Source organism: Erpetoichthys calabaricus, chromosome 4 (assembly GCF_900747795.2).
Source record: "Erpetoichthys calabaricus chromosome 4, fErpCal1.3, whole genome shotgun sequence".
Lineage (NCBI taxonomy): Eukaryota > Metazoa > Chordata > Cladistia > Polypteriformes > Polypteridae > Erpetoichthys > Erpetoichthys calabaricus.
In genome coordinates, this window is record NC_041397.2 from 313,382,382 (window position 1) to 313,401,393 (window position 19,012).

The window sequence follows — 19,012 nt, forward strand, 5'->3', positions numbered from 1 at the left end:
GATTCGTAAAAGCAGTTGTTAATGTTTGTGATGCACCACCTGTTGGAATGAATAATGCTATGCATTTTATTACTAAATATGGAATGGCAGAGACATAGCAACTAGATGGACACATAGACACCCAGACTCATATCCTTTTATTAAGTTGGATGATAATAATGATAATAATAAAAAAGAAAAAAAATAATAATAGTAATTATTAATTATTATTATTATTATTATTATTATTATAACTATTTCTGCTATCAGTCTAAGCTTGGATGAAATCTTAGTCAATGTAGACCTCAATGTTAATGTTTGCAGTGCACCACATTTAGCATTTGTATATGCTATATGTCATTTGCTATGGGATTCGTAAAAGTAGTTGTTAATGTTTGTGATGCACCACCTGTTGAAATGCATAATGCTATGCATTTTAGTGCTAAATATGGAATGGCGGAGACATAGCAACTAGATGGACACATAGACACACAGAGTCATATTCTTTTATTAAACTGGATGATAATAATAATAATAATAATAATAAGAAGAAGAAGAAGAAGAAGAAGAAGAAGAAGAAGAAGAAGAAGAAGAAGAAGAATCTATATAAATTAAAATGTAAATGTTCGTTTGTTCAAAATCTTAAATCTCCGAAAGTTCTTCACCGATTGCTTTGAAATTTTGACACAACGTTGCATTCGAATACGTGCGTGTTTTTATATACCTATATTATATAGATGTCACACTTGTGACAGGTAAAAACATGCTTTTTTTGAAAAACAACGCCATCTGTTGGACATAGAAGCAACACACACTATACTAAATATTTTACGATTCCATTTCAATGTTTCCGATTTACGATCCTCCCACGTGCAACATTTCCAAAGCATCCGGCATGGGAAAAGTATTGCAGAAATGCACTTATTGTTTGGGATGAATGCACAATGGCACACAAAAAATCGCTCTTGATCGATCATTGCAAGATTTGCGTGGAAAAATCAGACCATTTGGGAACGCATTAATATCAGTTGCAGGAGATTTCAGGCAAACATTACCTGTAATTCCTCGATCAACACCAGCGGACGAAATAAATGCTTGCCCGAAATACTCTACTTTGTGGTGACATGTAAAGACGTTAAAATTAACTACAAATATGTGTGCAAAACGATCGATCAGCTGAGATATTCTCAAATCAATTGCTGGAAATTGGGAACGGAAAGGTGCCGGTTGATCTGACCTCAGGACGAATTTCATAGCCTCATAACTTCTGCAATTTAGTGACGTCAAAAGAAGAATTGGTTGAAAAAGTATTTCCCAATATTCAAACCAATTATAAGAATCACGATTGGCTGAGTGAACGAGCTATTCTTGCGGCCAAAAACAAAGACGTCTACGAACTTAACAATATTATTCAGTCCATTCAAACCGAGGCAGTCACATACAAGTCTGTCGACACTGTTGTGGAAGCAGATGAAGCGGTTAATTATCCAACAGAATTTTTGAATTCACTCGATCTGCCAGGGATACCACCGCACGTACTGCAATTTAAAATTGCCGTGCCAATTATCATGTTGCGAAATATCAACCAGCCAAAGCTTTGCAACGGCACGCGGCTTGCAGTAAAAAAAATTAATGAGCAACGTCATAGAAGCAACAATCTTGACAGGACCTTTCAAAGGTGAAGATGTCCTCATTCCTCGCATTCCTATGATTCCAACTGATATGCCATTTCAATTTAAGAGATTGCAATTCCCAATTCGATTAGCGTTTGCAGTCACCATCAACAAAGCTCAGGGCCAATCTTTAGAATTGTGCGGTTTAGATCTAGACACGGATTGCTTCTCACATGGACAATTATATGTTACGTGTTCTAGAGTTGGCAAACCAGACAATCTCTATATCTGCACAGACAATGGAACAACAAAAAATATTGTATACCCACAAGCATTGTGAAATTAAACATATTAGAAACATGCGCTTTCTCTTTTCTTTCTTTTCCATTTAACCAGACTGAGCCACAGCAACGCGTGGCCGGGTACAGCTAGTAATAATAATAATAATAATAATAATATTCCAGGGCGGCACGGTGGCGCAGTGGGTAGCGCTGCTGCCTCGCAGTTGGGAGATCTGGGGACCTGGGTTCGATTCCCGGGTCCTCCCTGCGTGGAGTTTGCATGTTCTCCCCGTGTCTGCGTGGGTTTCCTCCGGGCGCTCCGGTTTCCTCCCACAATCCAAAGACATGCAGGTTAGGTGGATTGGCGATTCTAAATTGGCCCTAGTGTGTGCTTGGTGTGTGGGTGTGTTTGTGTGTGTCCTGCGGTGAGTTGGCACCCTGCCCAGGATTGTTTCCTGCCTTGTGCCCTGTGTTGGCTGGGATTGGCTCCAGCAGACCCCCGTGACCCTGTGTTCGGATTCAGCGGGTTGGAAAATGGATGGATGGATGGATAATATTCCAAGCAGAAGAAGGGGCAAAAGGAGAACACAATACGGTAGCATAATACACTAAGCTGCATGTAATTGTTGCCTCTTCACAATATTAAGCTGCTCCTAAAACCGGATGAAGTTAGGTTTAGTTTCCTAAATTTGAAAAATTGATAAAATGCTATTACTCTTACTCCAAATTTGCTTCACTCTGAGCTAGTTAGGACCAGTTTCCTACTCTGAGACACTTGATAAATATGAGCACTGGACTCTGACTCGGCCACTCCAGGACATTCACGTTGTTGTTTTGAAGCCATTCCTCTGTAGCTTTGGCTTTGTGCTTGGCCTTGTTGCCTTCTCCCAGGGTGCAGGGTTCTGACCGACTTCTCTAGGATTTCCATGTATTCCCTCAGAATCCTTCCAGTGGCCTGGTACAGAGAAGAATGCTCACAGCCTGATTCTGCCATCACCATGTGTCACGGTGGGGATATTGTATTTTTGATAATGTGCTTTTTAGTCTGATGACCATGGTGGTTGAAGTGGCACTGTCTTTGTAAAGTTCATTGAGTAGGTTAGAAAAGGTTATGCAAATAATTCTTTGTTAATTAGATTTCCATGCATTACATTACATTGATTTAATTTAATTTAATTTTATAATATGCTAGCTGTCCCCCACACCTCCGCCCATGTAGTAGTGAAACACAACAAACTTTAAAAATCAATTAAAAAAATATAATTCTGGCCAAGAGGAAGGTAGTTACGCTCCCATGTCAAACGCTGGCACTGTATCTGATCGTGTTCAGCTCTGACGGGAGATCATCCCCATGTTGGGGGAAAAGCACATGGCCGTGATATCTCTGGAAATCAGCAGCTACCCTCTAAAACATATGTAGCTCTGATCTCTCTCTCAAAAACATCAAACGTTACTCCTTAACAATCTCTAGGTGATAATGTCTGTTGAACAAACAGGTACCGTTAGCTAAGTGGAGGCGAGGTGCACTCCAACACGTGGTGGAGGTGGAGCGACTCGAATGGAGGCTGACGTGTGAGTGACGAGGGACCGCCTCCTTCCTATCGGCCGGCTGCATGGCTCTCGGATTTGCACAAATTGGAACCGCAAGCAAACTATGATGCTTAGCGCGATAAAAGAATTCGCAAAATCAACCTGAATGTTCAAGTAAATTACAGAAAAAAAACCCGATCGAAATCCGTTAAGTAGTTCTTTCATGAAAAGCAGACAGACAGACATACGTTGGATTTATATATATATATATATTGTGAGCACGGGTCTGAACGCCATCAAACTAACACCAGTACTTTATCCAAAAAACACGTTTATTAAAGCAATAATAAGTCCCACACAGCGCACAGTGCTCCCAGCACCAATCACCCTCCACACGGGCCTTCCTCTCAAATGTCCGTGGGCCGCCTTTCCTCTCCTCATGGGAGCTTCGTCCTGCTCCTGACTCTAGCTCCCTGATTGTAGGGAGGCGACCCCTTTTATTTCCACCCGGATGTGCTCCAGGTGCTTGATGATGTTCTTTCAGCAGCACTTCCTGGTGTGGTGGAAGTGCTGCCCTTGCACCTGGAAGCACTCCGGGGGTCGCTGGAAGGATCTTCCCCCACCTTCCCAGGTGTGGCGGAAGTGCAGAGCTCCCAGGCATTAGGAGACTTGTAGTCCCCCGTGGCGGTAGCCACGGGCCCCCACGGGTTTGTGCCTCCTTGCTCCATCCCCGTGGTCACCTGCTTATCCAGGGTGGTTGCCCCATCGCAGCCCAGGAGACGTACTGACTGCCTCCTCGTCCTTCCAGGCATCCTGGCTGGGTCTGGCAACCATATATATATGTCTATGTGTGGAAGTGTGTGTGTCAGAAGTGAGAGGTGGAGTCGGGGTAAGGGCTCTGCCTTCAAGAAAACAGAGAACTCGCTTAGTCAATAATAACACAACCAAGGCCAGCATGTCAGCAGAAACAAAACCTCAGAAGAAAGACAACGTCGTTTAGCCGCTAACATCGGCAAACCGGTATCCCTTTTACTTTTACACAAGCGAGGCGAGCATGTCGGCAAAACGAATCCTCCTAGGAGAGAGACACCCAGAGAAGTTCCTTTCATTTACCTGACAACTCTACATTTCAGTTTATCTTCTGACGATTTCAATAGTTTCTAGGACCTCGGCCATTTTATAGCATGGACTTAGACAGCTAGTGTCCTGAAAAGTGAATAAATGGAAACTTTGTGTGGTCCTTCAGTATATAGATCACCAAGATGGGAAGGGGCGAGCTTCATGCGAAACTCCAAGGGTTCCTCCCAGGCTTTCTCTTCCTCCATTTTATGGAAACAGAAGGATCAAAAGTTAGTGGTGGTTTCACACTTAATTCCTCCTTCTTCACAAACCCATAAAAACGGGTCTCACAGTTGTATATCTAGTTTGCCGTGTTTTGTTTTTTTCCTGTGCGTGTGAGCTCAAGCCGCCTTGCATATGTTTAATGGATACAACCCACCTCAGCCTTGTCACAGAGGAATCTTGCAGTGTTTCATTGTGCATTTTGCTCTATTGTGTTGTTTATGCACTCACGGGCATATTTATTGAGAACTGTAAATACTGCGGGCTTCATTTGTAATGGAATAATTGTGAGAAACCATGTCATGGGGCTTAGTTTAATTAGAAAATAAAATGATTTATAGTTTTACTTTTGTTTTCTAAATAGTTTTGGGAAGCACTTGTTGAATGGAAGTGACACAGTGGGAGACGCGGGTATGAAACTTCTGGACAGCTGCACAGGGTCACATCCTAGGTGGAAGAGCTATACATGTGGCAGAGGCTGGAGGTGCGACTATCTTGGTGTTACACCAGGTTAGTTGCTGGGGTCTAAGATGAATAATCAAAACTGCCAACGAAATGAATAAACCACTCTGTGTTGTATTTGTTGACTTCAAGAAAGCATTTGATTCATTCAAGAAATACAATTATGTGTAGAATCCTCAAATGATATGGGATATCAACCAAAATCTTCAAGGACATTCAGACCACCTACGCAGATTTCAAAAGCTTCATGTCGGAGGGTTCAACTCTCTAAAGAACTGACGTTCTCTAAGGTGAATCACTTGTGCCCATCCTCTTCATCATCATCATAGATTTCACTCTCAAATGAGCTGAAACCCAACACACACAAAATGGAGTATCTGGGTTTGTCCCCAAGCCAAAGAAATAAAGTCAATTTCCATTTATATGAATCTTCAACTTAGACTTTACTGACAATACAATACAGTACAATACAATTTATTTTTGTATAGCCCAAAATCACACAAGAAGTGCAGTAATGGGCTTTAACAGGCCCTGCCTCTTGACAGCCCCCCAGCCTTGACTCTCTAAGAAGACAAGAAAAAACTCCCAAAAATAATGGAAGAAACCCTGGGAAAGGTAGTTCAGAGAGAGACTCCTTTCCAGGTAGGTTGGATGTGCAGACTCCATAGGAGAATAGGAGAAGATGTCCAAGACAGACAGACAGACAGACAGACAGACAGACAGACAGACAGACAGACAGACAGACAGACAGACAGACAGACAGACAGACAGACAGACAGATAGATAGATAGATAGATAGATAGATAGATAGATAGATAGATAGATAGATAGATAGATAGATAGATAGATAGCCTGTAATCAGATACAATACAATACAATTTATTATTTGTAAAGTCCCAAATCACACAAGGAGGGCCGTGGTGGGCTTTAACAGGCCCTACCTCTTGACAGCCCCCCAGCCTCGACTCTCTAAGAAGACAAGGAAAAACTCCCAAAAAAACCCTTGTGGGGAAAAAATAGAAGAAACCTTGGGAAAAGGCAGTTCAAAGAGAGACCCCTTTCCAGGTAGGTTGGGCGTGCAGTGGGTGTCAAAAAGAAGGGGGTCAATACAACACAATGCAGTACACAGAACACGAGTCATCCTCAATGCAATATAATAGTGCAATAGAAATATTACAAGTGCAGAGAAGAATTCAACAGTAGATGATATCACAGAATATGATTTGGATTTGGATGACAATATTTCTTTACTTAAAGGAAGCAGGGAAAGAGCAAAACCTCAACTTATAACCACAGCTAAACTAGCTAAAGAAGTAGGCATTGAAGTCAACATCAGAAAGACAGAAGCAAACACCAGTCAACAGTCAAACTCCAACACTGAACTCAAAGGACAATAAATATCATGGATTGATAACTTTAAATGCTTAGGATGAGTGGTAGCATTGAGAGAATCAGACATCAGAATACAGAAAGGCCAAGCCTGAAAAATGTATTCCCCTCTTGAATCATCTAAATCAAAGGTGTTGAACTCCGGTCCTGGAGGGCCGCAGTGGCTGTAGGTTTTCATTCTAACCATCTTCTTCATTAGTGACCAGTTTTTGCTGCTAATTCACTACTTTTGCTTTAGTTTTAATTAACTTGACTCAGACCCCTTAGTTGTCTCTTTTTCCTTAATGAGCAGCTAAGCAATACACAGGTCTACAAAAAATATTTATAGATAGATAGATAGATACTTTATTAATCCCCAAGGGGAATTTCCCACTCCATTACTCCAGCAGCAGCATACTGATAAAAACAATATTAAAGAGTGATAACAATGCAGGTATACAGACAGTCAATAACTTTGAATAATGTTAACGTTTACCACCACGGGTGGAATTGAAGAGTCTCATAGTGTGGTGGAGGAACGATCTCCTCAGTCTGTCAGTGGAGCAGGACGGTGACAGCAGTCTGTCGCTGAAGCTGCTCCTCTGTCTCGAGATGATCCTGTTCAGTGGATGCAGTGGATTCTCCAAGATTGACAGCAGCCTGCTGAGCGCCTGCTGAATATCAATATAATGTATCAACACGATATCTGGAGTTTGGATTATGTTCCACCAAAATTGTTTTGATGTGTTTATTCTGAAAACAAACCAGAAAACGATACCAGAGACACGTTAAAGCATATTTATATCAATTTACCTTAATATAAAAGTGAGGTCAGCGTGCCCAAAAATGTTGGAGACACTCGCTTTTGCGCTTGTACTGCACATCTGTCTCTCTTTGCAAGAACCAACAGTAGTCACTCATCGTGCTCAGAGTGAATTTCATGTATCAGAGTGAATATCAGTTTTCCATCGCCTTTATATCTTGATGTAATCTTTCCCCATGCTCATCTCTGACATTGCTTAGATTTGGTGGAAAAAAGTTGAGATGAGAATGTAAAAAAATGACATCTTCAGTGACATTCCGGGTCTCGTAAGCTAATTTACTTTCAGCATATTCTCCACAAGCTCAGGATAATTCTCTGCTCTGTGACTGCCAAGAAAATTCTGGAAAACCCGCACGAATGAGGGCGCTGATTCAGTTTCCATTTGAACTCCTCATCAAGCATCAGTTCATGGATTTCAGGGCCAACAAAAACACCTTCCTTAATTTTGGCTTCACTGTTCTCGAGACCAAACTTATTTCTTAAATGCTGAAATGCATCGCCTTTACTGTCCAGTCACCCTAATTGTCCAAGACCTGGAACATCATAACTAAAAAATGGGACGTGCTGGATGAAAACGGTTTTCAGATTTGGAATCAGCAAATGAAATTTGTTAAAGTACAGATGAAAGAATCCCAAGTAGCAAAATGCTTGTTGACCTGTGTAATGAGACTCAAAACAAGCCACCACATGACCAGCTCACCTGTGCCCATCATACAATATCTGAAAATGGAGAAGGGTGATGGTCTCAGTAAGGTTGATCTCTTAGGTCACCAAAACATGTCTTAGAATAAACAGAAAAATCAACGGTTTTGGAAATATCTGCTGTGGCAGAATGAGAGCAGCAACAAGCTATGGAATTAAATAACAGGTTTAATTGACAGGAAGAATCAGCTTCTCATTAAGAGATTGGTTGGAGTGAAATTGGTTGGAGATCGAAATTCCAGTGTAGCTGGTCATCTGTTGGCTCGTTTCACATCTCATTTCTGTTTAGCTGTCATTTAATGAGGAAAGGAATAGATTCAGAGCACTAAATCCTTAAAAACAGGGATATTAAAATAAAGGGAAAAGAAGTTAATTAGCAGTGAAAACTGGTCACTGATAAGGAAAAGGGTTAGAATGAAAACCTGCAGCAATGGCGGCCCTCCAGGCCCATAGTTTGACACCCCTGACCTAAATCAACCTCAAGAAACGCATCTTCCATGTGGCATGCCTATCCTAAAAGGCCAATCAGTTTTGCTACTAACTGTTTCCAAATCCTACTCAACATCAGACACTTGGATAGAATGACAGACGACTCCCTGTATGAAAGAATGCAAGTCGAACCGTTGCTTCAGATCATACAACAGAGGCAACTTTTCGGACACTGGCCTCAGGAAACAAACAACAATGCTTATTAACTAATATGTTTTCCTTGAGCTGCCTGAGAACTACAGAGAGGCCAACCATGTTTGTCATACAACTACTTCATAGGCAAACCAGTGCCACCAATGATCAGAAAGATAAGGGAAGCAACTTCTAATCAAGAAAGAAAAATTGTGAACATCTGCCATCCCACAATATTTGCAGTCAAGCGATGATAATGATAGTTGCTGGTAATAGAAAGAACCACAAGTGAGTTAAGGGCCCAGAGAAATAACGTTAAAGGTCTTACTTGGGAGATCTGGAGGAAAGAAAAGAAATAGAGATGAAGAACAAGAAAACTCGGTGGCAAGAAAATGAAAGTCGAATCGTATTTTCATAAGGGTGCTGAGGCAAGAAGGTGAAGTAGTCAGATAACCCTTGGCGGAGTAAGCAGTCAGTGTTCCAGAGGTGGGTTAACCCTGTTGAGTGAATTACAAGAGCAATCAAGGAGATCCAGGGTTTCCACTGGACCCATGAAAGAAGTTGAAAAATGGAGACTGGGTCCGAGCATCTTAACAAGGTCCTGGATGAGGTAACTAGGATAAGAGTCTGTGAGCCGACCACCTGTCTTTGCTCTGTTGAGTGTATCTAGGTGAATGAGTAGTGGAGAAGAGGAACCACAAATGTGGGGAGAACAATTTCAATTGAATTGCTGCTTTTAGGAAGCCGTACTTTGCACTTTTGCACACCGTGTTGTTGTTGGGTCCTCAATTGCTACTGGCCTATTCTTGGTTTCATGACTATCAACGACCTGGGTTCAATAAGATGCCAGCTGCAGCTAACCTGGGTATGTCGAAGCAAATTAGGCAGCATGGGCACCCTCAGCCCCAAAGAAGGCACTCGGAGTCTCTGGACCGGCAGCAGAATCAAGCTTTATTACGTTGATGCACACACACGGTCGCAGTTCAGATGAATTGAGTCCCGAGCATTCCGTGAGCATCAAATTTATTACAATTGTTATAACAAAATACATCCCCTTTTCACACAGTTTCCCATCATCTGCTTTACAGGGTTTCTTATAATAATGACTCTTGCTCAGCAACTTTTCTCATAACAATCACCTCACCAGGGGCCTCATGTATAACACAGTGCGTAGAATTCACACTATAACATGGCGTACAGACAAAAGCGGAAATGTTCGTATGCACAAAAAAATCCAGATGCATATATCTGTGCAAACGCCAACTTCCACGTTCATCCACTCCATAAATCCCAGTCAGCGTGAAAGTAATGCTCGTGCACGCGCCTGCTGCCACTCCCCAAATCTCCTCCCAGAATTATGCCTTCTTAAATATGCAAATCAATATAAATAGCCCTTAAGCTCAGCCTTCTGTGAAAGACAATGGGAAAAGCACGTGAGAAAATAGAAGAATTTCAGCGAATACCAAGTGAAGGCAAGGAATAATGTACTATTTGTTGGTTTAAACAGTGGTATAATCAACAAAAGGATGTTGATCGAGTGACATAGAGTGTCGGAGAAACTCGAAAGCTCAAGTTCACAAAGTCGCACAGTGCCTGAAATAAAAAAGAAGTTGTCAGATATCAAAGTCGGCATGAAAAGGCAAATCATAGCCCACCGTCTGAGTGTCATATGGAAGCTTATTAGGATACAGAGAAAAAAATAGGCATACAGTGGGAAGAAAGCTTGAAATCTCAACTTTAATCTCAAAATTTCCACTTTAATCACGTAGTTTATTTTGTCATTAAAGTAGAACATCAAACTTCATCTTAAAATCGTTTAATTTACTAGTTTCTCAAATCCCATCGTAACTAAAGTAGCACGTTAAATGCTTTGTTTTGTATTTGATCTTCTATGTGCTCTATGTGTGTGAATCACTACGTGCTTCTGGGCTTTCTCTTCCTCCGACAGGACACATAATCCATTACATTTGTGATATTACAGCTCTCTGAATAATTAAAATACTGAGAAGTATACGTGATATCATTTTCATGATGATAGGAGTTAAAGCATGTTATTAAACATGGGAACACGGTGGCGCAGTGATTGTTCATTTCTCATGCAAGATGCTTGCTGCACCGTGCACGACCTTCGATGAAATACTTTATTGTAGCAGCAAGGCAGGAACAATGCCTGAACGGGGTGTTTAATTATGAACAATATAGATTATTTAAATGATGTTAACATTTTATCTGTTTAATATAATAAACATATTTTCCTGGATTTCATCTTAAAAATTATATCGTCATCATATGTAAATACGCGCTTTGTAAAGTGGCTCAGGTTGTGTAATATTATAACTGTATCGCAAGTTTACAGTGAGGTAATTGTACTTATAAGTACAAATAGTTCTACACGGAGCACTTGATGGACTGATTGAGTGCGTTTAGAGTTCTTGGGATGAAACTGTTTCTGAACCGCGAGGTCCATACAGGAAAGGCTCTGAAGCGTTTACCGTATGAGAGCAGTTCAAATAGCGAATGGCTGAGGCAGCGTGTGCTTTATCCTGTATACTTTTAATTGTCTTTCTGATCAGCTGCTGTACAGCTGTGATTCACACTCGGATAGAGTGATATAAATACTCTGAGTGGTGCAGTGAGAGTAATATGGAAAAGATGATCCGCTGTGGCAACCCCTAATGGGAGCAGCTGAAAGAAGAAGAAGAAGGTGCAGTGAGAGTAACAACGCTAAAGCAGCTATTGTATTTAGAATAGTTTGACCATTCTGTACACCATTATATTGTTACTGGTTAGAATAGTTTGACCATTCTGTACACAATTATATTGTTACTGGTTAATTACAATCAGGTGCATTAAACTAATGAACAATATGCGGTTCATTTCAGTGTATTTGATATAGCCGATGTTGTGGAAGTAAAAATGAAAGGGAAACCACCTGGGAACAGCAGCACTGCTTTGATGCTGGGTGCCGCCAGTTTGTAAAACCGAGCAGAGAACTTGCGTACGCCAGGGTTGGAGCTACCGTGAAAATGTGCGTGGAAACATTCGTACGCAACATTTTTGTGCATACGCACCGTTTATACATGAGGCCCCAGGTCATGCAGACTTTCTCATAACAATATCCTTCCATCATAAACTTTCTCATAACAATTTATCTGTTTCTTCATTAAAATCCCTTTGGCTCAAAGGGTGTATTTGCCTCCTGGAGGTGAGCGTCACTTAATCACTCCTCCCTCATCCTGAGCTGTTAAAGATTGAGGGCTTTTAGTTAATTAGCTCTCACTACTGCTTTGGACTCAGTAGAACCCACCTGTGAAAACTGGACTGCTTAATTAATAATTTGATTAAGGTTTACTTGTTGCACTAGCATCTATTAAAGCTGACATAATAGACAGCCATGCCAGTTTGGCGGCAGCGTGCAGCGTCACTGATAAGGTCTGAGCTGCAGATGGCTTGGCATGGTGACTCTTGACTACTTGACAAAAAAGTACAAGTCCTTAACAATTAATTCTTACATAGTTTCAAAACTAGTTTAATATACTCTTCTGTATCTTTATTTTTTTTCATAAACAGGCACAAACATATAAACTTAAAGGCCACTCTTCTATGCTTAAATCAATTTGTGGCCTTTCTTAATTAACTCCTTCATGGTCTAAGACTAACTGTAACCCTTACTAGGATATAATGCTTATTTTCATATATGCTCATGATTGTCTTTGAATATATGTAAATAACAACAACAACATTTATTTACAGTATATAGCTCATTTTCATACAAAAGACGTGGCTCAAAGTGCTTTACAGCAGGCATGTCAAACTCACTACCATTGGTGGGCCGCTTCGACTGCCATACATGCGTCAGCGGGCCGTACTGTAACAAATACTATTATACTATTATACAAAGTTACTGTAGCTTTCTTTCCAATACTGAAAACTTTAAAAAAATGTAACACTTAAAGTTTAAAGTTTAAAGAAAAGCAATTTATTTTCATACAGTCTCCATACAACAGTGTAGAATTAGAGTCTTAGCCTCTTAGCTAGGTCCTTATTATATTATATTCATTGCTTATATAGGAGCCTTACAGTGTGAGATTTATTTCTTTTGTCCCGACACTTGGCATCTCTTGTTAGTAACCAGTTCGTCAATATCAGACTTGAAATCTTGTGCAGCTGCAACTTTTATGAGGGATGAAAGGTGCTCGATGGTAAGTCTTAAGCGATGTGGGGTTTTGGTAGCTTTCATTAACGAAAACAATTGCTCACAAAGGTAAGTGCTTCAGAATATAGACAGTACTCTCGACGCCAACTTACGAATCTGCACATACGAGGGTGGCAGGTAAGCATACAAGCCTGGCACACCAACTTCATTGTATTTTGCCTTCAGAATAGAATCTGACTGCACTTCAATCAGTTCCATTTGGATATTCTCAGGCGCATTCTCAACGTTGTAAGAGAACAGCACAATGCCCTGTTTGTGTGAACTGAAATTACGAAAATGCTCACTGCATTGCTCAGTAATTCAAGTTGGAAAACAAATCCTCCAAAAATCATATTTTACTTTACTAAGTTTACTTCAAAGTTTATATTGTAAAACACGCCGATATGCAAAAAGCCACCTGACCTACAATAATTATACAAACTCAAAATCACAAAAATATGTTAATAAACAACTCACCAACTTCTCGCGTCCACTTCAGATCTTCAGCTGTAGTCTGCACTAACTGTTCGTTACAATACTAGCACAAAATTACATGAAACTAGAGCAAAAAAAACATGAAAATATGCAAGCTATTACTACTCGTGATGGTCAGTTCAGCCCAGTGGTCAGTCTCAGCAGCCCAGTCAGTAGTGTAGCCTCAGCAGGGGCGGCTCTAGGCTTGTGGCGGCCCTGGGCAGAGAAAGAATCGGTGGCCCCTTTGCCTGGCAATGTCAATACGGTATCTTATGCATGGTGGATGGCCACATCCATTGTGGACACTGCATAGCTGCCTCGTGCTCATGTCACGCTTCTATATACGCATGTCCGTAACTTGAAAACTAAGTGGCGGCCCATGATATTCTCATTATGGCAGAACGTTATAATACTACATATACCTTACTGCTCCGACTCTAGCGACATTTGTAAATACAGCATACTAATTAACAAGAAACAGAATGTTTTTCGACCACATTGCCATCAGCTGTGTCGTTATTTTCTCTTTCTGTTTTATATTCAATATATATTGGCGTGGCGGCCCCTGGGATTTCGCGGCACTGTGCAGGTGCACAGTTTGCACATACCTAAGGCCGCCCCTGCTGCCTGCTGCTGCAGCCTAGCACTTCAGTTGCGACATCGCGGCTCATTAACTTTGGATAAGGCTCGTGGCTATACTAGCAGATGACGTTTCCAGTACCGTAATGCCATGGGAAAACGCGCTTTTGTCAGAAGGCAGAAGTAAGAAAAGTCAATAAGTAACACCGAAGATGCAGAATGATTCAATCACAAACGATAGTAATCATTTTGTACAAGTTCAGTGCTAACTAGGATGTGTCATGCGGATTTCTGTTGCGGTCCACATGTGGCCTGGGGGCCTCATGTTTGACATGCCTGCTTTACAAGGTAAAGGAAGAGAAAAAAAAAGAAGCAAAATATAAAAATAAAATTAGGCAACACTAATTAACATACAATAAAAGTAAGGTCCGATGGCCAGGGAGGACAGAAAAAAAAAACTCCAGACGGCTGGAGGAAAAAAAAAAAAAACAATCTGCAGGGGTTCCGAAGCCACAAGGCCACCTAGCCCCCTCTAGGCATTCTACCTAACATCAATGATCTCAATCAGTCCTCGTGGTTTTTAGGCTTCACATAGAAGAATTTGATGATGAAGGTCATGTGGACCTCTGGCCTTCAATCCATCAATGTAGGGACAGTACTGTGCTTTGATCAGGTGGTAGTGGCGCAGACCGCCACCACAGAAAACTGGAAAAAGAATAGAAGAGAAAGTAGGGATTAGTACAGATTTTGGAGCCACCATGAATGATAATGATAATTAAATGGATATACAGAATATCAGGATTAAACTAAAATGAAGCCATGTTAAAACAATGAGTTTTTAGCAGTTTTTTAAAGTGCTCCACTGTATTAGTTTGGCGGATTTCTATCGGTCAGCTGTTCCAGATTTTTGGTGCATAAGAGCAGATGGCCACCTCACCACTTCTTTTGAGTTTAGCTCTTGGAATTCTAAGCAGATACTCATTTGAAGATCTAAGGTTATGATTTGGAGTTTAAAGTGTAAGACATTCTGAAATATAAGATGGAACAGAGATGATTTAAGGCTTTGTAAACCATAAGCAGTGTTTTAAAGTCAATCCAGAATGACACAGGTAACCAGTGTAGTGACATCAGAACTGGGGTGATGTGCTCGGATTTTTTTTTCCTAGTTAAGATTCTAGCAGCTCTATTCTGCATTCGTTGCAATCAATTGATGTCTTTTTTTTGGGTGGTCCTGAGAGGAGTGCATTACAGTAATCTAGCCGACTGAAAACAAACGCGTGAACTGATTTGTCAGCATCTTGCAAAGTTATAAGATATCTAACTTTTCCTATATTTAAGTGAAAAAAATGCTGTCCTAGTGATCTGATTAATATGTAATTTAAAATTCAGGTCAGAGTCAATAGTTACCCCTAAATTCTTTACCTCCGTCTTGACTTTTAATCCTAATGGATAGGTCCTAATGGATGAATCACTTTTCAATAGGAAATACTCCCGAATGCCACTAAACTAATTTTGCATTGTGAGCAGGCAGACATTTTGAAATATTTTTTGTTTTTTTCTACAGAGCCGGAGGCAGAGAGATCAGAAACCCCAAACATCGTTACCAGCCAGACAACTGAGAGTACAGTAGAGGAGCGCATGTTCCTCGTTCTGGCGCTGCTGCTCATCTTGACTGTTCTCATCGCAATCGTGATGTGTAAGTGTTGTCCACTCAGACTTAGACCCCACCTGCCTTACCGCCTCACACAGGCCTCTCAAAAGGTTGAAGCCTGATATGGGGCAGTGGCACAGGGTGGAGGACCATGGCATTAGAAAAGCAGATGGTGGAAGACCACCACCATGAGGTTCTAGCAGTGCATACTTCCAAAATGTTCAGCTCTTGCATTTTATAAGGTGCCATATGAGGGATTGGGCATCAAACTAAAAGAAGTGAGAGTTCAAGGCATTGTTTGTAGATGGGTTCAGAATTAGCACAGACACAGGAAACAAAGGGTGTTGGTGCAAGGAACCTTATCAGAATTGGGTGAAGTTATGAGTAGTGTCCAGCAGGGGTCAGTGCCGGGGTCGCTGATATGTTTAATATATAAATGATATTGACAGGAATATAAGTAACAAGCTGGTTAAGTTTCACAGATATTACCTAGATAGGTGGATTAGCAGGTAATTTGGAATCCATTATATCATCACAGAAGGACTTGGACAGCAGACAGGCTTGGGCAGATTTGTGGTGGATGATATTTAATGTCAGTAAATGTAAAGTATGACACACAGGAAGTAAAAATGTTAGGTTTGAATACACAATTGGAGGTCTGAAAATCTAAAGTCCGTATTGGGAGAAGGATTTAGGAGTCTTAGTGAACTCTAAGCTATCAACTGCCAGACAGTGTTCAGAAGCCATTGAGAAAGCTAACAGAATGTCAGGTTATATAGCGCCTTGATATGTGGAGTACAAGTCACAGGAGGTTCTGCACCAGCTTTATAACACACTGGTGAGGCCTCATCTGAAGTCCTGTGTGCAGTTTTTGGTCTCCAGGCTACAAAAAGGACATAGCAGCACTAAAAAAGGTCCAGAGAAGAGCGACTAGGCTGATTCAGGGCTACAGGGGATGAGTTATGAGGAAAGATTAAAAGAGCTGAGCCTTTACAGTAAAAGGAGATGAAGAGGAGACCTGACTGAAGTGTTTAACATTATGAAGGGAATTAGTCCAGTGGATTGAGATGGTGACTTTAAAATGAGATCAGCAAGAACACGGGGACACCATTGAAAATTTGTTAAGGGGAAATTTCACACAAACTTTAGGACCTGTTTTACTACACAGAGATCCATAGATACTTGGAATAAGCTACCATGTAGTGTGGTACACAGTCTGCAGTTTAAAATGACAACTTACACAATTCAAATGTGATTAAAGTGCACATTACAGTCTTTACTTTAAGGGGATTTGTATTCGGGCAGCACGGTGGCGCTGTGGGTAGCACTGCTGCCTCGCAGTTAGGAGACCGGGTTCGCTTCCCGGGTCCTCCCTGTGTGGAGATTGCATGTTCTCCCCGTGTCTGCGTGGGTTTCCTACGGGTGCTCCCACAGTCCAAAGACATGCAGGTTAGGTGCATTGGCGTTTCTAAATTGTGCTTGTTGTGTGTGTGTGTGCCCTGCGGTGGGATGGCACCCTGCCCGGGGTTTGTTCCCTGCCTTGCGCCTGGTGTTGGCTGGGATTGGCTCCAGCAGACCCCCGTGACCCTGTAGTTAGGATATAGTGGGTTGGATAATGGATGGATGGATTTGCATTCATTTCAGTCACACCATGCAGAAATGACAGCACTTTTTCTACACGGCCCCCCATTTCAGGGCACCATAATGTTTGTCACAATGCAATGGCAGGTCTATTAAAGCCATTGTCATATTTAGGACTTTGTTGCGTATCCCTCACATGCAATGACTGCTTGAAGTCTGTGATTCATCAACATCTCCAAATGCTGAGGATCTTCCCTGGTGACGCTCTGCTAAGCCCCTAATGCAGCCATCTTCAGCTCCTGCATGTTTCAGGGTGGCTTGTCACTCTTATGTTTTCTCTTCAGCATATGGAAGACCTGCTCAGTTGGACTGAAATCGGGTGACTGGCTTGGCCATTCAAGAATTTTCCTTTTTTTCAGCTTTGACCAACTGTGTTGCCTCAGCAATATGTTTGGATCAGTATCTTGTGTAGGAGGAAGCACCATCCAGTGAGTTTGGAGGCATCTAATGAGAATTGAGCAGATCAGATGTTTCTCGACACCTCAGAATTCACTGTGCCACTGCCATCAACAGTTCCATCATCAATGAAGAGAAGTGTGCCAGGACCTGTGGCAGCCATATATGCCCAAACCATAACATCACCAGCACCATATTTAACACATAAGGTGCTCTGCTTTGGATCTCGGGCAGTTCCTTATCGTCTCCACACTTTGCTCTTGTCATCATTCTGATGCAGGTTCATCTTTGTCTCATCTGTCCACATGACCTTTTCCCAGAATTCTACAGGCTCTTTGAAGTCTTTTTTTGCAAACAGTAATCTGGCCATCCTGTTTTTGTGGTGTTCATCTTGCAGTGTGGCCTCTGTTTCTGTTTGTGAAGTCTTCTGCTGATAGTCGTCTTTGACACATCTACATTGGCCCCCTGAAGTCTGTTTCTGGTCTGTCGCTCTGGCGTTTGGGGCTTTTTCTTGACCACAGTGAGGATTCTTCTGTCATCAGCAGTAGAGGTCTTCCTTGGCCTACCAGTCCTATGTGATTACTGAGCTCATCAGTGTGTTCTTTCTTCTTCATGATATTCTGGACAGTTTAGGTCATTCCGAGGTTTTATTGATCTCTCTAATGGTTTTATTCTTGTTTTACAGCTTCATAATGGTTTCTTTGACTTTCAATGGCATAGGTGTTGTCCTCATGTTGAACAATGACAACTACAGACTCCAAAGGGTAGAAGAAAGCTGAGGTACCATATGAAACATACCTGAGGCATCACAAACACCTGTGACGCCAATTGTCCACAGGTCCCCCGTGCAGAAAAAGTGTGGTGTGACTGAAATGGATGCAGATCCCCTTAAATAAAACTCTGCAACGTGCACTTTAAACAGGTCTGAAGTGTTTGATTTGTAATTTCAAATGGTGGATCTGAGGGTGAAATCAAGGAAAAATGGTTCTTTTTCCCAAATGTTATGAAAGGCACTATACATCCTCTGCCTATCAAGATAACTCATAGGTGGCATGTATTTGATAGTCAACATATTAATAAACACATATTATGGGTCTGCGGTGGGCTGGCACCCTGCCTGGGGTTTGTTTCCTGCATCACATCCTCTGTTGGCTGGGATTGGCTCCAGCAGACCTCCGTGAGCCTGTCGTTAGGATATAGCAGGTTGGATAATGAATGGATATTATGGGTGATGGCCAATGAGGAGAGTAAAACAAAAAGTCTGGCCATCTGACTTTTGATACAATTTCAGGGCCAATTAACCATCCAGTCCCATCCACTTGACTCTATCAAATAGAAATACAGTAGCAAATATTG

The 19,012-nt window shown here is 41.5% G+C and overlaps 1 protein-coding gene across 1 annotated transcript in view; it reads left to right on the top strand.

Annotated features, from left to right (window-relative positions):
- LOC114641188 (V-set domain-containing T-cell activation inhibitor 1-like) overlaps nt 1-19,012 on the top strand; it is a 47,565-nt gene that overhangs the window by 16,878 nt on the left and 11,675 nt on the right. The window contains exon 4 of the mRNA XM_051926040.1: nt 15,533-15,664. Coding sequence (XP_051782000.1) covers nt 15,533-15,664 — 132 coding nt within the window. The remainder of the gene's footprint in view (nt 1-15,532; nt 15,665-19,012) is intronic.